At 47.3% G+C, this 22,522-nt stretch overlaps 1 protein-coding gene across 1 annotated transcript in view; it reads left to right on the forward strand.

The window, feature by feature from the left end:
* The first annotated feature begins 7,407 nt into the window (after positions 1 to 7,407).
* The window catches only part of CRABP2 (cellular retinoic acid binding protein 2), a 28,765-nt gene continuing 13,650 nt past the window's right edge, over positions 7,408 to 22,522 (forward strand). The window contains exon 1 of the mRNA XM_073567157.1: positions 7,408 to 7,716. Within this exon, the coding sequence (XP_073423258.1) occupies positions 7,647 to 7,716 (70 nt within the window). The 5' untranslated portion in view covers positions 7,408 to 7,646. The remainder of the gene's footprint in view (positions 7,717 to 22,522) is intronic.

The raw sequence follows: 22,522 nt of genomic DNA on the forward strand, positions 1-22,522 counted from the left end.
CCTGCCTGCTATGTGTAGTGTGGGGTCTTTCATCCCTACCTGCCTGCTATGTGTAGTGTGGGGTCTGTCATCCCTACCTGCCTGCTACGTGTAGTGTGGGGTCTGTCATCCCTACCTGCCTGCTATGTGTAGTGTGGGGTCTGTCACTCTCTCTCTGCCCTCCATGTGTAGTGTGGGGTCTGTCACTCTTTACCTGCCCTCCATGTGTAGTGTGGGGTCTGTCACTCTCTCTCTCTGCCCTCCATGTGTAGTGTGGGGTCTGTCACTCTTTACCTGCCCTCCATGTGTAGTGTGGGGTCTGTCACTCTCTCTCTCTGCCCTCCATGTGTAGTGTGGGGTCTGTCACTCTTTACCTGCCCTCCATGTGTAGTGTGGGGTCTGTCACTCTCTCCCTGCCCTCCATGTGTAGTGTGGGGTCTGTCATCTCTACCTGCCCTCCATGTGTAGTGTGGGGTTTGTCCTCTCTATCTGCCCTCCATGTGTAATGTGAGGTCTGTCACTCTCTCCCTGCCCTTCATGTGTAGTGCAGGGTCTGTCACTCTCTCCCTGCCCTCCATGTGTAGTGTGGGGTCTGTCACTCTCTCCCTGCCCTCATGTGTAGTGCAGGGTCTGTCACTCTCTCCCTGCCCTCCATGTGTAGTGTGGGGTCTGTTATCTCTACCTGTCCTCCTTGTGTAATGTGAGGTCTGTCATCTCTACCTGTCCGCCATGTGTAGTGCAGGGTCTGTCACTCTCTACCTGTCCTCCATGTGTAGTGAGGGGTCTGTCACTCTCTCCCTGCCCTCCATGTGTAGTGTGGGGTCTGTCACTCTCTCTCTCTGCCCTCCATGTGTAGTGTGGGGTCTGTTATCTCTACCTGTCCGCCATGTGTAATGTGAGGTCTGTCACTCTCTCCCTGCCCTCCATGTGTAGTGTGGGGTCTGTTATCTCTACCTGTCCTCCTTGTGTAATGTGAGGTCTGTCATCTCTACCTGTCCGCCATGTGTAGTGCAGGGTCTGTCACTCTTTACCTGTCCTCCATGTATAGTGTTGGGTCTGTCATCTCTCCCTGCCCTCCATGTGTAATGTGGGGTCTGTCACTCTCTCCCTGCCCTCCATGTGTAGTGTGGGGTCTGTCCTCTCTACCTGCCCTCCATGTGTAATGTGAGGTCTGTCACTCTCTCCCTGCCCTTCATGTGTAGTGCAGGGTCTGTCACTCTCTACCTGTCCTCCATGTGTAATGTGGGGTCTGTCACTCTCTCCCTGCCCTCCATGTGTAGTGTGGGGTCTGTCACTCTCTCCCTGCCCTCCATGTGTAGTGTGGGGTCTGTCATCCCTACCTGCCTGCTATGTGTAGTGTGGGGTCTGTCATCCCTACCTGCCTGCTATGTGTAGTGTGGGGTCTGTCATCCCTACCTGCCTGCTATGTGTAGTGTGGGGTCTGTCACTCTCTCCCTGCCCTCCATGTGTAGTGTGGGGTCTGTCATCCCTACCTGCCTGCTATGTGTAGTGTGGGGTCTGTCATCCCTACCTGCCTGCTATGTGTAGTGTGGGGTCTGTCATCCCTACCTGCCTGCCATGTGTAGTGGGGGTCTGTCAATCTCTCCCTGCCCTCCATGTGTAGTGTGGGGTCTGTCATCTCTCCCTGCCCTCCATGTGTAGTGTGGGGTCTGTCATCTCTCCCTACCTGCCCTCATGTGTAGTGTGGGGTCTGTCATCCCTACCTGCCTGCTACGTGTAGTGTTGGGTCTGTCATCCCTACCTGCCTGCTATGTGTAGTGTGGGGTCTGTCATCCCTACCTGCCTGCTATGTGTAGTGTGGGGTCTGTCATCCCTACCTGCCTGCTATGTGTAGTGTGGGGTCTGTCATCCCTACCTGCCTGCTACGTGTAGTGTTGGATCTGTCATCCCTACCTGCCTGCTATGTGTAGTGTGGGGTCTGTCATCCCTACCTGCCTGCTATGTGTAGTGTTGGGTCTGTCATCCCTACCTGCCTGCTATGTGTAGTGTGGGGTCTGTCATCCCTACCTGCCTGCTACGTGTAGTGTGGGGTCTGTCATCCCTACCTGCCTGCTACGTGTAGTGTGGGGTCTGTCATCCCTACCTGCCTGCTACGTGTAGTGTGGGGTCTGTCATCCCTACCTGCCTGCTACGTGTAGTGTGGGGTCTGTCATCCCTACCTGCCTGCTATGTGTAGTGTGGGGTCTGTCATCCCTACCTGCCTGCTATGTGTAGTGTTGGGTCTGTCATCCCTACCTGCCTGCTACGTGTAGTGTGGGGTCTGTCATCCCTACCTGCCTGCTACGTGTAGTGTGGGGTCTGTCATCCCTACCTGCCTGCTACGTGTAGTGTGGGGTCTGTCATCCCTACCTGCCTGCTATGTGTAGTATGGGGTCTGTCATCCCTACCTGCCTGCTATGTGTAGTGTGGGGTCTGTCATCCCTACCTGCCTGCTATGTGTAGTGTGGGATCTGTCATCTCTCCCTGCCCTCCATGTGTAGTATGGGGTCTGTCATCCCTACCTGCCTGCTATGTGTAGTGTGGGGTCTGTCATCCCTACCTGCCTGCTATGTGTAGTGTGGGGTCTGTCATCCCTACCTGCCTGCTATGTGTAGTGTGGGGTCTGTCATCCCTACCTGCCTGCTACGTGTAATGTGGGGTCTGTCATCCCTACCTGCCTGCTATGTGTAGTGTGGGGTCTGTCATCCCTACCTGCCTGCTACGTGTAGTGTGGGGTCTGTCATCCCTACCTGCCTGCTACGTGTAGTGTGGGGTCTGTCATCCCTACCTGCCTGCTATGTGTAGTGTGGGGTCTGTCATCTCTCCCTGCCCTCCATGTGTAGTATGGGGTCTGTCATCCATACCTGCCTGCTATGTGTAGTGTGGGGTCTGTCATCCCTACCTGCCTGCTATGTGTAGTGTGGGATCTGTCATCTCTCCCTGCCCTCCATGTGTAGTATGGGGTCTGTCATCCCTACCTGCCTGCTATGTGTAGTGTGGGGTCTGTCATCCCTACCTGCCTGCTATGTGTAGTGTTGGGTCTGTCATCCCTACCTGCCTGCTATGTGTAGTGTGGGGTCTGTCATCCCTACCTGCCTGCTACGTGTAGTGTGGGGTCTGTCATCCCTACCTGCCTGCTATGTGTAGTGTGGGGTCTGTCATCCCTACCTGCCTGCTACGTGTAGTGTGGGGTCTGTCATCCCTACCTGCCTGCTACGTGTAGTGTGGGGTCTGTCATCCCTACCTGCCTGCTATGTGTAGTGTGGGGTCTGTCATCCCTACCTGCCTGCTACGTGTAGTGTGGGGTCTGTCATCCCTACCTGCCTGCTATGTGTAGTGTGGGGTCTGTCATCCCTACCTGCCTGCTATGTGTAGTGTGGGGTCTGTCATCCCTACCTGCCTGCTACGTGTAGTGTGGGGTCTGTCATCCCTACCTGCCTGCTACGTGTAGTGTGGGGTCTGTCATCCCTACCTGCCTGCTATGTGTAGTGTGGGGTCTGTCATCCCTACCTGCCTGCTACGTGTAGTGTGGGGTCTGTCATCCCTACCTGCCTGCAATGTGTAGTGTGGGGTCTGTCATCCCTACCTGCCTGCTACGTGTAGTGTGGGGTCTGTCATCTCTACCTGCCCTCCATGTGTAGTGTGGGGTCTGTCATCCCTACCTGCCCTCCATGTGTAGTGTGGGGTCTGTCATCCCTACCTGCCCTCCATGTGTAGTGTGGGGTCTGTCATCCCTACCTGCCCTCCATGTGTAGTGTGGGGTCTGTCATCCCTACCTGCCCTCCATGTGTAGTGTGGGGTCTGTCATCCCTACCTGCCTGCTATGTGTAGTGTGGGGTCTGTCATCCCTACCTGCCTGCTACGTGTAGTGTGGGGTCTGTCATCCCTACCTGCCTGCTACGTGTAGTGTGGGGTCTGTCATCCCTACCTGCCTGCTATGTGTAGTGTGGGATCTGTCATCTCTACCTGCCCTCCATGTGTAGTGTGGGGTCTGTCATCCCTACCTGCCTGCTATGTGTAGTGTGGGGTCTGTCATCCCTACCTGCCTGCTATGTGTAGTGTGGGGTCTGTCATCCCTACCTGCCTGCTATGTGTAGTGTGGGGTCTGTCATCCCTACCTGCCTGCTATGTGTAGTGTGGGGTCTGTCATCCCTACCTGCCTGCTACGTGTAGTGTGGGGTCTGTCATCCCTACCTGCCTGCTATGTGTAGTGTGGGGTCTGTCATCCCTACCTGCCTGCTATGTGTAGTGTGGGATCTGTCATCTCTACCTGCCCTCCATGTGTAGTGTGGGGTCTGTCATCCCTACCTGCCTGCTATGTGTAGTGTGGGGTCTGTCATCCCTACCTGCCTGCTATGTGTAGTGTGGGATCTGTCATCCCTACCTGCCTGCTATGTGTAGTGTGGGGTCTGTCATCCCTACCTGCCTGCTACGTGTAGTGTGGGGTCTGTCATCCCTACCTGCCTGCTATGTGTAGTGTGGGGTCTGTCATCCCTACCTGCCTGCTATGTGTAGTGTGGGGTCTGTCATCCCTACCTGCCTGCTATGTGTAGTGTGGGGTCTGTCATCCCTACCTGCCTGCTATGTGTAGTGTGGGATCTGTCATCTCTACCTGCCCTCCATGTGTAGTGTGGGGTCTGTCATCCCTACCTGCCTGCTATGTGTAGTGTGGGGTCTGTCATCCCTACCTGCCTGCTACGTGTAGTGTGGGGTCTGTCATCCCTACCTGCCTGCTATGTGTAGTGTGGGGTCTGTCATCCCTACCTGCCTGCTATGTGTAGTGTGGGATCTGTCATCTCTACCTGCCCTCCATGTGTAGTGTGGGGTCTGTCATCCCTACCTGCCTGCTATGTGTAGTGTGGGGTCTGTCATCCCTACCTGCCTGCTATGTGTAGTGTGGGATCTGTCATCCCTACCTGCCTGCTACGTGTAGTGTGGGGTCTGTCATCCCTACCTGCCTGCTACGTGTAGTGTGGGGTCTGTCATCCCTACCTGCCTGCTACGTGTAGTGTGGGGTCTGTCATCCCTACCTGCCTGCTACGTGTAGTGTGGGGTCTGTCATCCCTACCTGCCTGCTACGTGTAGTGTGGGGTCTGTCATCCCTACCTGCCTGCTATGTGTAGTGTGGGGTCTGTCATCCCTACCTGCCTGCTATGTGTAGTGTGGGGTCTGTCATCCCTACCTGCCTGCTACGTGTAGTGTGGGATCTGTCATCCCTACCTGCCTGCTACGTGTAGTGTGGGGTCTGTCATCCCTACCTGCCTGCTACGTGTAGTGTGGGGTCTGTCATCCCTACCTGCCTGCTATGTGTAGTGTGGGGTCTGTCATCCCTACCTGCCTGCTACGTGTAGTGTGGGGTCTGTCATCCCTACCTGCCTGCTACGTGTAGTGTGGGGTCTGTCATCCCTACCTGCCTGCTACGTGTAGTGTGGGGTCTGTCATCCCTACCTGCCTGCTACGTGTAGTGTGGGGTCTGTCATCCCTACCTGCCTGCTATGTGTAGTGTGGGGTCTGTCATCCCTACCTGCCTGCTATGTGTAGTGTGGGGTCTGTCATCCCTACCTGCCTGCTATGTGTAGTGTGGGGTCTGTCATCCCTACCTGCCTGCTACGTGTAGTGTGGGATCTGTCATCCCTACCTGCCTGCTATGTGTAGTGTGGGGTCTGTCATCCCTACCTGCCTGCTACGTGTAGTGTGGGGTCTGTCATCCCTACCTGCCTGCTACGTGTAGTGTGGGGTCTGTCATCCCTACCTGCCTGCTACGTGTAGTGTGGGGTCTGTCATCCCTACCTGCCTGCTATGTGTAGTGTGGGGTCTGTCATCCCTACCTGCCTGCTATGTGTAGTGTGGGGTCTGTCATCCCTACCTGCCTGCTATGTGTAGTGTGGGGTCTGTCATCCCTACCTGCCTGCTATGTGTAGTGTGGGATCTGTCATCCCTACCTGCCTGCTATGTGTAGTGTGGGGTCTGTCATCCCTACCTGCCTGCTACGTGTAGTGTGGGGTCTGTCATCCCTACCTGCCTGCTATGTGTAGTGTGGGGTCTGTCATCCCTACCTGCCTGCTATGTGTAGTGTGGGGTCTGTCATCCCTACCTGCCTGCTATGTGTAGTGTGGGGTCTGTCATCCCTACCTGCCTGCTATGTGTAGTGTGGGATCTGTCATCTCTACCTGCCCTCCATGTGTAGTGTGGGGTCTGTCATCCCTACCTGCCTGCTATGTGTAGTGTGGGGTCTGTCATCCCTACCTGCCTGCTACGTGTAGTGTGGGGTCTGTCATCCCTACCTGCCTGCTATGTGTAGTGTGGGGTCTGTCATCCCTACCTGCCTGCTATGTGTAGTGTGGGGTCTGTCATCCCTACCTGCCTGCTATGTGTAGTGTGGGGTCTGTCATCCCTACCTGCCTGCTATGTGTAGTGTGGGATCTGTCATCCCTACCTGCCTGCTACGTGTAGTGTGGGGTCTGTCATCCCTACCTGCCTGCTACGTGTAGTGTGGGGTCTGTCATCCCTACCTGCCTGCTACGTGTAGTGTGGGGTCTGTCATCCCTACCTGCCTGCTACGTGTAGTGTGGGGTCTGTCATCCCTACCTGCCTGCTACGTGTAGTGTGGGGTCTGTCATCCCTACCTGCCTGCTACGTGTAGTGTGGGGTCTGTCATCCCTACCTGCCTGCTATGTGTAGTGTGGGGTCTGTCATCCCTACCTGCCTGCTACGTGTAGTGTGGGATCTGTCATCCCTACCTGCCTGCTACGTGTAGTGTGGGGTCTGTCATCCCTACCTGCCTGCTACGTGTAGTGTGGGGTCTGTCATCCCTACCTGCCTGCTATGTGTAGTGTGGGGTCTGTCATCCCTACCTGCCTGCTACGTGTAGTGTGGGGTCTGTCATCCCTACCTGCCTGCTATGTGTAGTGTGGGGTCTGTCATCCCTACCTGCCTGCTACGTGTAGTGTGGGGTCTGTCATCCCTACCTGCCTGCTACGTGTAGTGTGGGGTCTGTCATCCCTACCTGCCTGCTATGTGTAGTGTGGGGTCTGTCATCCCTACCTGCCTGCTATGTGTAGTGTGGGGTCTGTCATCCCTACCTGCCTGCTATGTGTAGTGTGGGGTCTGTCATCCCTACCTGCCTGCTACGTGTAGTGTGGGGTCTGTCATCCCTACCTGCCCTCCATGTGTAGTGTGGGGTCTGTCATCCCTACCTGCCTGCTATGTGTAGTGTGGGGTCTGTCATCCCTACCTGCCTGCTATGTGTAGTGTGGGGTCTGTCATCCCTACCTGCCCTCCATGTGTAGTGATGCAGGTAGTTGGTTAGATGATGCCACAGGTGGGCTTGTCCCAGTCTCTCTGTGGTGGTGAATGCCCCTCCCCGGTGGAGGCGGTGGAGGGAGAGGTGGCAGCAGGAGGCTGAGTGTTTAGCATCACACATATAAGGGAGGGGAGGTATATATAGTCACGGACGCACTGTGGTGGGTCAGTGTTGCACACATTGGAGGCCGTACCCAGTGTGGAGCTGAGCCCCGCCGCTGCTCTCAGGCAGGAGTCCATGACACCTCTGTATTAGCTGAACTTGCTGCTCTGAAGCCTCCTCCTCTGCACACGAGATCGGGATTTTAATTTATCCTCCATTTTTGTGGCGTTCACCTTCCAAAACCCAAGAAATACCCTCAAAGATGCCCAACTTCTCAGGAAACTGGAAAATGAAACAGTCTGAGAATTTCGAGGAGATGTTGAAAGCTTTGGGTAAGTGCGAATGAATGGGGTGATGATGGCAATGCTGAGCTGTGTGATGAAGGGGTAGATGGGGAGCAATATATTGGGGTCTGGTGTAAAATACGCGGATTATAATAGTCACATTGCAGTGTGGAAATGTCACGCATCAACTGATCCCAAGATAAGTATAAAGGGTTAACCGATGTGAAGTCAGCCTAATACATTGATATTGTGGGCTAATGAATGCAATATAGGAAAGGGTTAATAGATATGTGATCCTAAGTATAAAGGGTTAATAGATGAGATTTAATCATCACACACGCATTTTAAGGGTTCATAGAGTTGGGGTGGAGGGGGTTAATAAAAGATGTCTGATACTAATGCATATGCCTAGGTCTAAGGGATGTGATCGTAGTAGGTAGATATGAAGGTTTAGTGTGTTATATTATAGAAAGGGTTAATGGATGAGTGATTCCTATGTATAGATATAATGGGTTAATAGATGAGACCTGAAACTAATATACAAGTGTGAAGGGTAAATAGGTGATCTGTCCCAAGTGTGTAACTGTAAAGGGTTAACTGGTGAGACATGCATCAAACATATAAGTATAATGTGTTACTAGATGAGGGATGTGCTGAGATATGAAGTGTTAATGAGATATAAGCCAATATATAAATCTGAAGGGTTAATAGTTGAGATTTGAGCCTAATGCACAAATCTCATCAGGGGTTAATAGATGAGACGTGATGCCAATAAATAGATATATTGGGAGTTATTAGCTTGTGTATTAATACATGTTATAAAGGGTTAATGGATGCCATGTGCCTAATACACAGATAACAGCTCGGCCTACTGCACAGGTAAATTGGGAATTCATGCAAAAAATGCTTTCTTTAATATCTAAATATACTGATATTGGCGATAACATCTCCTCCTATTACACAGAGATCCGGGGCTAATGTATGAAATCTGATTCTCATACACCAGCAATAGGGGTTCATGTCAGGGTTTGTCTTGTTTCACCTTAATAAACAGATATCTGATTGCAACCCGTGTATTAGGGGTTAATAAATCCTAATACACACATAGAGTTAATAAATATGATGTGATCCTAATGCACCGGTACCTGGGGTTAGTAGATGAGATGATCCTAACTATAAAGGGTTAATAGATGAGTTATGACCCTAATATACCAGTATCGGGGGCTAATGGCTCCGATCTGGTTCTTATACACAGGCAGATGGAGAAGAATGTGCTTCCTCTCCCTGTAATATGTGGCGATAGCGAGATTATTCTATAAACGGTCCTATACACAGGGGGCTCCTGTAATGTATTGTCCATTATCCAGCCGATCTGCGGACCTCCGGGGTCCATAGAACAGATCGGACCCTGCTACGCGGCTTTATGATCAGGATTTCTCTTTCTACACAGATGAATATCCCATCTTGTCCTAATCTATAGATATTGGGCACTCATCTCTCCCTCATATACTGCGGCCTTGCATCTCATATCTTGTCCTAATACACAGGTAGTAAGGATTACATCATTTCCTCATACAGATGCATTGTGCGTGTGCTTATATAAAGTATCTGTCCCATATATTGGGAATTATTCCCTGCTATCGTGTCCTTATACACAGTTATCAGAGACTTGCATTCCCTAGATTACTCTAATACACAGGTATTGGGGATGAGCCTGTTATATTATATCCTCACACATGACTATTAGCGCACTATACACAGATATTGTGGCTGATTGTTTCTTGCTTTGTCCTAATACACAGGTATTGGCTATTCGTACTGCAGATTTATTCTAAAAGACCGACATGGGGGTCGGCTATGATGTGTGTGTGTGTGTGTGTGTATATATATATATATATATATATATATATATATATATATATATATATATATATATATATATATATATATATATACACATTATTCAAGAAGGGAAACAGAACTGTGTTTTATAAACAGCTAATGCTGATGTGATCCATATATTGCACCTTGTCCTTATATACAAGCGAGACTGAATTCACCCTGTATTAGTTCTTAAAACATTTCTCGCTTCCTCTTATTCCTTTCTAATTCACAGAAGCTCTACGGCCGGGGTCACACTGGCGAGGAATACGGCCGAGTGAGAGGCGCTAAAAGCACGCATTACACACGGACCAATGATTCTCTATGGGGTCACTCGCACCAGCCGTATATTTCTCATCCGTATTCTACGGTCCGTGCCAATCGCAGCATGCTGGGACTGTCAGCGTACTATGCCTGTAGTACGCCAATGCAAGTCTATGGGTGCGCAAAAATACGGAGTACACACGGAACACACATGTGACTTGCGAGAAATACGCACCCGGTGTCTTTTAGCAATTCAGTGCGCGATACAGTAAACTCACACTGACAGGAGAAAGAATAGATATAGACACATTGTGTGTGTGTGTGTGTATATATATACATGTATATATGCATTCTATGTGTCTATATCTATTCTTTGGTTTCTGTTATAAACCCTGTCATAGGGCTCCATTATATGTCCATTTTGCAAGGTGACGAGAAAATCTCGCCATACGGATTACATACGGATTACATACGGATGCTGACATGCGCAAAATACGCGACCACACCTTGATTACGGATGACATACGGAGCACTGTTTAGGGGCCATTCATCCGTATTACGCATGTAAAATACTGACCGTATTTTTGCGTCGGTTAGTGTGACCCCCGGCCTTACTCTTATCTGCTTGACTTTCAAAGCTGAAGCTTTTCATCTGCCCCTTATATACAGACATTAGGCTCCTCACCTTTCTTGTATGCCATCAGACATGAAATGCATATGCATGATCCTCCCACCCCCTTATATAAAAACTTGAGATTTCTTACTCCCACTACCTCTGGGTATACACAAAAGAAATCTCACCCACTAGTTGGACACCTCACAGGCTCCTCACCCTACTTGTATACAGAAAGCGGGTTCGTGTGTGGCAGGTCCCCCCCCCCCCTCCATATATACATGTGCGTCTCACAAAATTAGAATATCTTCAAAAAGTTAATTTATTTCAGTTCTTCAATACAAAAAGTGAAACTCATTATATAGAGTCATTACAGACAGAGTGATCTATTTCACGTGTTTATTTCTGTTAATGTTGATGATTATGGCTTACAGCCAATGAAAACCCAAAAGTCATTATCTCAGTAAATTAGAATACTTTATAACACCAGCTTGAAAAAATGATTTTAAAACCCGAAATGTTGGCCTACTGAAATGTATGTTCAGTAAATGCCCTCAATACTTGGTTGGGGCTCCTTTTGCATCAATGTGGCGTGGCATGGAGGCGATCAGCCTGTGGCACTGCTGAGGTGTTATAGAAGCCCAGGTTGCTTTGATAGCAGCCTTCAGCTCGTCTGCATTGTTGGGTCTGGTGTCTCTCATCTTCCTCTTGGCAATACCCCATTTATTCTCTATGGGGTTAAGGTCAGGCAAGTTTTCTGGCCAATCAAGCACAGTGATACTGCTGTTTGTAAACCAGGTATTGGTACTTTGGCAGTGTGGACAGGTGCCAAGTCCTACTGGAGAATGTCATTTCCATCTCCAATAAGCTTGTCAGCAGAGAGAAGTGGGTCACCCTCCCAGGGCTGTGGGGTACTTGGTACCCAGCTGGTATCAGCGGGACGTGTCACAGCAGCGGTGACCCGGACCGTGGCCCTGGACGCCCAATCAATAAGGGGATGTTGTGAATGGTGGGATGAAGTTAGATGAATAGTTCGTGATGCCACCTGTGGTGCTCTGCAAGGGAGGTGTTAAGCCGACGCTGCATACAGATCCTCTGGGACAGATGGTGTGGTGCAGCGATGATGTTATAGCCCTCCACAGACAGGGCTGTTGTCCCAGGGCAGGATAGGTGAAGAGACACTTAGATGGTGTAGTGTCCGGCGCAGGGAATGTAGTAGTGCCAGGCGGACGGACACAGGAAGGAATGGAGGACACCAGGGCATGTAGTGCCCACTCCTGTGCCGTCTCCTCCGGGTCAGGGACTCGGTCAACCTCCAGGCAAGATGAAATGCTCCCTTCCACACTCCGCCAACTTATGTGCCTTTTCTGAACGTCTCCTCTATAGCGCCTTTAAGTGTGAAGATCTCCTAGTACTGAGTTACACTTGAGTTCCTCCTGACAGATGTTCCCAAGAACTCTACTTGCATGGCAGACAGCTGTAGCCTGCTTTGGGGACTCTCTACTCCTGAGTCCCGACTCTCTATCCATGTTGCTGTTGTGCCCTCAAGTCTTAGATGGGAGTAGTGCATTTACAGCCCACTACTCCACCGGTGTGTGGTGCAGAACCATTAGTGTCCATACAACCTCGGGGACCGGGCCCCGGCCTTGCTCTTAGAACTTCAAGGCAGGGTTCTTCCTCTAACCCACGTCCTCTGTGTTCCCTTTTACTCCTACATTCCGTACTTGTCTTTCTCTCCTATGGAAGCTCAGGCTTCAGTTCAATGTCTTTCTCCTTCTTTCCTTTCCTGTGCCAGCTGGCTCAGATCACTGAGGCAGCTGCAGCACTCCTTCCTCCTTCCCTCTTCCAGGGATCCCCACTCCTCCCGAGTGGCTTCCTCTCTCAGCCTCACTGACTGACCGACCTGTAATCCAAAACCATCCTGCTATTTTATGTATTCTAAACTCCACCCACCTCCCAGCACGTCTAGTGTTCCAAGCAGGGAACCACCAAAGGTGCTCTGCCTCTCTAGGCAAAGAGCCGCAATGTGGTTTTGCTGAACTACTCTATTGTGTGGGGTGCGAGTGTTGGAGCGTGGTCAGGAGCCTCCAACTTACCTGGATGGTGGGGCACCACACCTTAGGAGAAGGTGCAGTACCTCTGTGGCGACTGAGCCTCAGGGGCGCCACAGAAGCATGAAGTGCTCTAAAATTTCCTGGTAGACGACTGCGCTGACTCTGGTCTTGATAAAACACAGTGGACCTACACCAGCAGATGACATGGCTGCCCAAACTATCACTGATTGTGGAAACTTCATTCTAGACCTCAAGCAGCTTGGATTGTGGCCTCTCCACTGTTTCTCCTGACTCTCGGACCTTGATTTCCAAATTTAACGCAAAACTCACTTTGCTTGTGGAGTGTGTCAATGACTGCCTTATGGAAATCTGTCAAGTCGGCTGTCTTCCCCATGATTGTGGAGCCTACTGAAACAGACTAAGGCCGGTTTCGCATGTCTTGATATTTCTGGTACCAGAGATATCCATGTGCTGTCCATGTGGATATGTACCAGAACCTAGTATTAAAATAATTGTTTCAATTTTAACCCTATGACTTTAAAAAAAGCACACGGACGGCATCCTTGTGCAGTAAGTGTTTACACAGACCCATTGACTTGCATGGGTCTGTGTGATCCATGCAGATGCACAAAAATGGACATCTCTACGTGTGGGGCATGCATACACACGGTCCATGGAAAATAAAACGGATGTGCACAGCCACAGACCCATTTATTTGAATGGGTCTACGCGTCTTTCTCCGGTACGTGTGAAAACTGTCACTACACATCCCTGTGACTCTGTTTGGGGGGGGAAAAAAAAAAGCCTTAGGGACCTTTTTTAAACGCTTATGAAGTCTTTGCAGGTGTCTTTTGTTAATTATTCTAATTTACTGAGATGATGGGTCGCCCTCACACCCAGGGCGGCGGGGTACTCTGTACCGGGCCCACGGATCTCCACGAGTGGAGTTGTCACAGCAGCTATGACCCGGTCCGTGGCCCTGGGCGCCCATTGTAAATAGCGGAAATGTTCATTGAATGATTCGTGACGCCACCTGTGGTGTTCGGCAAGAAAGGTGTTAAGCCGACGCTGCGAACAGATCCTCTGGGACAGATGGTGTAGTGCAGCAATGATGTTGTGGTCCTCCACAGGTAGGGCAGTAGTCCCAGGGCACTGTAGGTGAAGAGATAGGGGAGAGACGTAGATGGTGCAGTGTCAGACACAGATGTAGAAGTGCTGAGGGTGTTGGCGCAGGAATAAGCAGAGGACACCAGGGCAAGTAGTTCCAAAGCTTTACAGTCTGTTGGGCATACAGGTGTCCTCCGGGTCAGGAGCTCGGCCAACTTCCAGGCAAGATGAAGTACTCCGTTCCAACACTCCGCCAACATATGTGCCTTTTCTGAACGTCTCCCTTTTGCGCCTATAGTGAAGAACTCTCAATACTGAATTACACTGGAGTTCCTCCTGTCAGATGTTCCTATGAACTCTACTTGTACGGCAGACAGCTGTAGCCTGCTTCGGAGACTCCTTGCTACTAAGTCCCGGCTCACTCACGTTGCTGTTGTGCCCCCAAGTCTTGTGTGGGAATAAAGTAGTGACAACTTCTATTCCTCCGGTGTCTGCTGCAGGACCATACAACCTCTACTATACTATCTATACAACCTCGGGGACCGGACCCCGGCCTTGCGCTGTGAACTTGGGAAGGGTTCTGCTCAAACCCTATCCTCAGTCCTCCTCTTCTCCTTACATTCCGCTCGAATCTATCTTTTTTTATAAAGAGTCAGGCTTTCCATCTATGTCTCTTTCCTGTGCCAGCAGAACCAGGTCACTTAGGTCACTGCAGCACTCCCCTCGTCCATCCCTCTCAGGGGATCTTCTCTCACCGACTGACCCCATCAGACTGACTAAATCCTAAACTCTACCCAATCTTTTGGTGCAGACCAAGCTCCACCCACCTCCCAGAACTCTTTGTGTTCCAAGCAGGGAGCCACCAAAGGGTGCTTTGCTACACTACTATGTTGTGTTGGAGTATGGTCAGGTGTCTCCACCTTACTTGAATGGTGGGGCACCACACCTCAGGAGGAGGTGCAGTACCTCGGTGGCGACTGAACCCTCAGGGGCGCCACAATGACTTTTAGGTTTTTATTGGGTGTAAGCTATAATCTTTAACATTAAGACCGGGGTCACACATGCGAGAAACTTGCACAAGTCTCGCATCACAATACTCGGCACTGCTGCCGGCACTTGGGATCAGAGCACTCAGCTGCATGTATTTGCCAGGATGGTTTATATTGTATTTCTATGCAGCTGAGCGCTCCGGTCCCAAGTGCCGGCAGCCGTGCCGAGTATTGTGATGCAAGACTTGTGCAAGTTTCTTGCATGTGTGACCCCCGAACTTAACAGAAATAAACACGTGAAATGGATCACTTCGTAATGAACTGAAATTAATTTTTTGATATATTAATTGTGTGAGAAGCGCCTGTATGCAGGCTTCTCCCCTCCTTCATATATACAGGTGGCAGGCTTCTTATCTCATTGTTTCCTGCACTCTTGGGGTATGTGCACACGGTGCAGATTCTCCTGCGGTGTACAGTACCATTAAAGTCAATGAAAAACGCTGCAGATTTTTCTGTGTGGAATAGCTGCTGATTGAAATCTGCAGCATGCCAATTCTTTGTGCAGATCCGCAGCTGTTTGACACCTCCTCCATTATAGAAATCCGCAGGTGTCAAAACGCAGGGGAAATCTGCACAAATTCTGCACCAAATCTGCAGGTCATGTTGCCTGAGGATTTGGCCAAATCCGCACGGAAAAATCTGCAGTAGAATCTGCACCGTGTGCACATACCCTTAGTAATTAATCGTCATGATTAATTACAACTATCATTTTCCCTATCCACCTCCACAGCTGCTTGCAGGATGTGAATAGATCTGCACGTGCGGGATTGGCCATATATGTGCACTACCAACATTGATCGTTTTGGAGACACCCTCCTCCAGGCTCTTGTATATGCATGACTTATTTCTAGGTATTGAAAATGTGGGGGGTGATACCGAAAGGGTCTCCCAACCTTAACGCCAAACAGCCCCACTTTCTTCTATGGGCTGAGTCTGGCAATGCGGCTTCGTCCTGTTACTTAATTATAAAATATCTATTTAATACTCAATGGCTGCCTCCACTTGGTAAGGAAAATTAGTTCATATTGCAGACTTGATCCTCAAGATGCAACATTAAATGTATTGTGCCCCTTTAAATCCTTAAAATTTGCAGTGACTCCTTCTTACCTGCAGCACTAAAATAATTATCCTAGGAAATCAGCCAATGCTTGGCTTCAGTAAATATTCAGAAGATTTAAAGAGCCCAATAAAGTATTAACGATATCAAAGCGCGCCGTAGTTTTATTTTAATGGGATATTAAAAGCTGGCGGGGACCCGGGTGTCTGAGGATTTCTAGAAGCATCTGATCTTGGGTTCTGGTTTGTCTGTTCTACACATTGTCAAATACCCCTGAGGGCGCAGGAATGTGAGCCTGGCACAACTCCACAGACAAACTTGCACAAACCATGTTCTAATTTTCTTCAAAGTACCAAAATTTCTTTAACATCCAATAAAAGTTATTGGTCGCCAGGCAGACTTTCCAATTTTAGGTTTTATCGAAGCTCTCCTAATGTCTAAAAGTTGGAGAGCTCATCTGTAAACTGTTTCTACCTTCTGAAAATATCATTTAAAGCCTCCTATTAGGGAGAAAAAGCCTGAAAACATTGAATAATCAGGAGTCAATATAAAAGCCAAGACATGGAATGCAGCAGCCTCATAAACTTTAAGTAGCTATTGCCTCTACTCTTCCATACACAGGAATGCTTGGCTCAGCTGAACGCTTCTGGGTTCCCTATTGGAGAACCATTACCATACTCCTTAGGCAGGGGCTGGGAACAAAAAATCGGCAGTTGGATATTTAATATTCCAGACTCTTGATGGGGAGGAGTAGGGAGGCCCCTATAACTATTTGCAGATATAGGCAGGCCCCTATAAATATTTGCCGATATATAGGCACTGGACAGTATTAACTTCTCTTTATGAAAATAATTGTTTTCATTTTATTGAAATATACTTGAGTGAACTTTACAAGGAGACCATCAGCATGGCTGAATTTTTTTTTTTTTTTTGCAAAGTTAATGACTTGTTACGCAATCGAAGAGGAACTAGTTTAGAATCATGATGCCAGAAAATTTCCATACAAGAAAGATGTGTATCTTTGTACCGTGTTAGCCAGTAGATGGAAAAATATTTAGATTTGAGAGTCCTCAGTGGTTGATTCCATCTATTGAGTTAGCCATTAAAAAGGTAACAAATTGGAAGCTTTTGAGACTACTCGGGTCTCTTCATCAGGCATGGACTAAGGCTATGTGCATGTTGCAGATTTGTTTGTGGAAATTTCTGCGCGGTCTCTGCCTCTTTTGGCAGAAAAACACAGTTGAAATTCCATGTGGATTTGTATGCATTTTTGTAAGCTAAATAAAGAATTGTGACATCATTTTCCTGTTTAACGGTACATAGTTAGTGCCTTTTCTCTTTATCTCTTTTTAATATTTAGAAAAATTAAAATTGGGTGGGCTCCAGTTTAATTTTCATAACCAGCAAAGGGAGGGCTGATGTTAATATTCTGGGAAGGAGCCTTAAAGGTTCCCAGGCTATTAATATCAGCTCACAACTCTTTGCTTAGCCTTTTACTGGCTAGTCTGCAGGGGAACCCTAGAAAAAAAAATTGACATGGGGTCTGCTATAAAATCGAACCAACAAACGTTAGGCAGACAGCTGCGGGCTGATATTAATAGCCTAGGAAGGGGCCATGAATATTGGGGGGGTTAATCTAAAAACATCAGCTGCCCCAGAAATGGTGCATCTTATAGATGTGCCAGAATTGGCACTTAGCCTGGCTCTTACCACTTGCCCTGTTGTCACCTTTGTATTGTCAGGTGATATCAAGCCCACAGCTTATTAATGGAGAGACGTCTATAAGACACCTATTCATTACTAATTATTTCAAACTCCTTTATTGAATCTTAATTAATCATACTTGCTAAACACCTAATCCCTGACTCCCTTGTCTCCTGCAACAAAAATAAAAAAACATATAATACTCCCTGTCCGCTGTAATCCAAGTGTCACTCGACGATCTCGCGTGAAGAACCGTCACATTGGGAGATGTGACTGCTCTACCTGGCCTCTAGCGATACACTGACAGGAGGTAATGTCACCCACAGTGTATCAGTGTGCTGCTGTGAGAGTTCATCATTTCCAGTGCTCTCACTTGCAGCACTACCACTGTGTGAGAACTCTCCCATGCAGCGGTGCCGCAAGTGATGGCATAAAAGCTGATCAGCTGATCGTTCCTGCAGTGTATCACCAGAGGCTGGGTAGAGCGGTCACATCTCCCGATGTGATTGTGTGGTTTGTTTGTTTTCTTTACTGTGAGCACAAGTGCCGGCAGATGATACTACTCTCCCGTCAACAGCACCTGCTGTCACTGTTATCAGTGACAGCAGACATAGCCCGATGGGAGCAGTAGTCTACTTTCTTACCATAGGTCAGTTTCAGAATCGTGCTGACATCTGCCAGCATGATCCTGCAGCGCTGTGACCAACAATGCTGGTGGTAGCGTTACCGCACACGGCCACAGTCACCTGCAGAGAGACACGCACATATTCTCCTCCCACACTCTCTTCCTCCTTCTGACATTTCCTTTTCTGCAATGTTTTTGCCAGCACATCAGCAGGAAATCCGCAAACCTTTTTACACCTGCGGTTTTGCTGCAGATTTTACTGACTCTGTAGAAGTCAACGGGTGCAGATCTGCAAAAAGCATTGACATGCTGCGTAAAATGAAACTCTGCAAATAAGGACAAATTTCCACAGCATGTGCACAACAATTCAGGAATTCCTTGATTTAACATTGCTTAAGTAATGTGTTTTGGAGTGCTTCCGCACGGGAAGAGCAACAAATCCACAACGTGTGCACATGGCCTAATACAAAATCTGAAGAGTCACATATTTATACACAGCACAGAATAAGTGCAATAGATAAGGCAAGTGACGTGAAGCAGAACTATCATTATGGGTGAGTGATACAGTTGTGGCCATAAATATTGGAACAGATCATAGATAAGGAGTGTGAATGTTTTATTGTCCTGTGATTGAGGTCTGGTCCATGGTTGTGATGCCCCCACAACGTCTGAGGAGCACATTTCTAAATTAATGTAAAAAGACATAAATCCATGGGACACAGGAACAGTTCTCTAAATCATCTGGTAACACTTAGAAGGTGGTAACAAAATAATTTTATAATTGTTGGGGTTTGGTAACGTTCTCTTGATTGGTCCTTCAGGAATCATGAACTGTATCTAATTTCAAGCTTGGTCACAACTCACATTCTCTTCTACGTAATGCCTCTTTCCTATATGAGCCCTCTAATAGCTGACAGAGTTGTGATATATTTTTCTGACTTTTTGAGTTCATAAATTCTGGGGGGAAAAAAAAAAAATATTCTGAACTTGGACACTTTTTTTTTTTTTTTTTTTTTTTTTTTTCCTCTCAGGTTTTTAAGCTGCAGATTTGGGGCCATGTAACTCAATATACCGGTAATTATCTTTAATTGAGACTTATTGTCCATGAATCTGGGTCACAGATCTTGCCATTCCTCGAGTCCCCAAAACCTGCCAGCCTATCCTTCTTTGTGTGATGAATAAAATATTTAAAAACATTTAATATGGAACCCTACACGATCCAGTCCGTCGTCACGGATCATTGTCATTAACACCAGTGAACAGTTTCCTGCTGTGATCATCTTACTGATGCTAGCTCATCCTCATTGTTCCCCTGTGATATCAATGTTCGCTAGTTTGTAATTTTATTTTTTACGTCTTTGGGCTTTACACTCTAGCCCACCTGTCAAACAGCTAAATATTCTAATATTACAGGTACTTTATTTCACACCATAAAGGAAGCAAATGTGGTAGTGTTGTGAGCATGCTTAGTGATCTGTGCTGGTAGAGGGAGGAGGAGCTGCAGTGACCGTCACTATTATTGCGCCAGTTACTCCATGGCATTTTACATGCGAAAAAGCATATAAAGAACGAGGACAAAAATGCACGTGAGCCTTTTCCAAGTATGATGAACATACTAACACGCCATAATTCTGGTTAATTTGATTTGTATATTGCCCTCTTTAATGGCCTGGAATACAGGGAAACAGAGTAAGACTGTAAACATATGAAAATGCATCTAGTTTTTTTTTGTTTTTTTTTATTTTCTTACTTGTATCACTCATATTCTGCAGCTCTCTACACACCTTTTCACAGTACCCATTGAAGCTCGCATTCTAAAATTCCTATCAGTTTGTCCTTGGAGGAAACCGACATACCCAAAAGAAACCCATGCAAACATAAAATCCCTTTTTAATGAAGATTCTAATGTTGGGGAAAAAATTACCAAATTTATTAATAAATAACTTGGAACATTAAAATCTGTTTAGCATTAAATTTAATGATTTAATAGCTAATCCAAAGAGCATGGCCGTGGCAAAGGGGTTAAATCTCTAAATCCCATTAGTATTTAGTGCAGGCCACACACAACAGGTGCAGCGACATGAGTTGTCCCCTACATCCTCCCCCACCACCTTCCACACTCCCAATGTTTCCATAGACATTGGACAGCCAGGTCGCTGGCAGAATCTTGGCTCTCAACCAGGACAACTCGGCCAGCTGGAAGAAAGACGGTTGGGGTTGTGAATTTGACACAGAACTTATTCTACATCCTCCAGTGAGAGAAAACCATTCTGATTTTTCACTACAGGCTTCTGCAACTGTGTGAAAAATGAATAGGATTTAACTGGTGGGTGGTTTGGTGGGGCAGGTATCGAGCACAGTTAAGAAAAACACATTTATTAAAAAAAAAAAGTTCTCAATCAAAATTTTTTTTTTTCTCTCGAAATACTTAATTGGGGTTTTTTTTTTTTTTTTGTTTTTTTTTTTTGACACTTTTAGACTAATATATTTAAATAACCGATGTGCTATGTAGCAGTCCAACTTTATCTACTAAAACTTTTTCTAAAATTAGTGGTCTGACTACTGGAGTGGTGTCTTAAAAAAAAAAGTGGTGTAATTAGTGATAACTATGTAGTATAAATGAGCCAATTTATTTGATTTTGTGCCAAATTTCAGAAAATTTTCTGAATAATTTTCGATTCTGATTTCACAGCCGGTCAGAAGGTATCATGTTCTGTATAAAAACAGATACAGGGAATGCAGCAGGCAATTTGTAGAGGATCTGGATTGTGAGACGACATCACAGCATAGCAATAGAGCTATGGAGATACAAAAAAAAAAAAAAAATGATGTGTAACAGCACAATCGTGAAGAATGGTTAGCATCTGTCTTCCAATAACCATATATTAATAAAGCGTCCCTACAGTATAGATAAATGTCGACTGATCATTCAGCCGGCAGCTATCTTCCTCTACTCTGCCCTATACAGGGAAAACTTCTCTAGTGTTGGCTTATATTCCCAGACATAAAAAGGACTATTTGGTGGAAACCTTCTTTTCCCCCTATATCATCTGTCATGAAAGAGTTAGGACGGCCCAAAACACATTAGACCCAGGAACTTGGCAGGTCCAGCCAGCTAAGTCTAACGTCACTTTAGGTGTGCCAATTCTGGTGGTGTGTTCGTCCTTTTATTTTTTTGTTACATCCTTTTCCCACGCTCCAGATTTCGGCACAGGTCAGGCTGTGAGAGCATCTTGGCATCGTCCTGGTTGTAATCTGTATATACCCCAGATATGGATAACGGCACAGGTATGGTATATTGTTGCTTTATTTTATGGTTGTTACAGGAGAACGAGGGTGTCACAGGAATTAGGAGTACAATAAATATGGGAAACTGTTGTGATTTATTTCAATTAAAATACTAATTTTTTTTTTTTATTTTTTTTTTTTTTCTGGCTGTCTTTATTTAACCCCTTAGCTATTGGATAGGTGTCTAATTGACACCCCTCCATTACTAAGCCTTGGGCTTGATGTCACCTTACAATACAAAGGTGACCTCAACCACACAACTATTACCCCACTTGCCACCACTACAGGGCAAGTGGGAAGAGAGGCTAAGTACCGGAATTGGCGCATCTTAAAGATGCGGCATTTCTGGGGCGGCTGGGGGCAGATGTTTGTAGCTGAGGGGGAGGGTGCAATAACATGGTCCCTTCCTAGGCTAATATCTTCCCCCCCCCCCCCCCAATTGCTTGCTGGCTTTCTCTTCACACACACATTTTATTGCATAGCACTCGTCCATATTCCTCGCTAGTGTGACTCAGGCCTTAGAGGGGACTTGCAGACAGACACTTTTATATTAAGTGAGAGTCTTGAATCAGAAATGGGCTCATCACAATTTTGTCAATCAGAGGATGAAGCCTCCCTTTTCTCCTCAAGGAACAAGAGAGTTGGTGTACAAACCACATTTTATTTTTTATTTTTGCTATAGCTGCTAAAGGTCCCCATACACATAGACTAACTGGCTGAAACCCTCCAAAATTGGCAGGCTCTAGTATGTATCGGGCCTGCCAGGAGAAATAAGGATCTAGCATGTCTGGTTTCAGCATGCTGATCCATCTCTTCTCCATGAGATAAGGGGAATCTTGTTGTATAGGGGAGAGAGCTTTTGGCCAAAAGATAGTTTGGCTGGTAGTCAGCTGGCTGCTACCCATTGTGTATGGGGGTCCATTAGTCCATGATTGACACCCTGGACTTAATATAATTTCTTATGACTCCATTCAAATTAAACTCTTGTCTTCTTGACCTTTCCAAATAGTAACAAGTCATTTCTATCATTTCCTTCAACCTTAGCTTAACCCCTGGTCATTGACCAGTTAATTTTTTACATCAAACAAAAAAGGGTAATAGACCACCACAATGTTTATGGCTGTTAGATGATCGCCCTCTGATTCACAAGCAGAAAACAGCTCTGGAGTTTAATGCCTTCTGCATTGTCCATGAGGATTGTGTAAATCTTAA

Source organism: Dendrobates tinctorius, unplaced genomic scaffold (genome assembly GCF_039654945.1).
Source record: "Dendrobates tinctorius isolate UK_male_01 unplaced genomic scaffold, ASM3965494v1 ptg000019l, whole genome shotgun sequence".
NCBI lineage: Eukaryota > Metazoa > Chordata > Amphibia > Anura > Dendrobatidae > Dendrobates > Dendrobates tinctorius.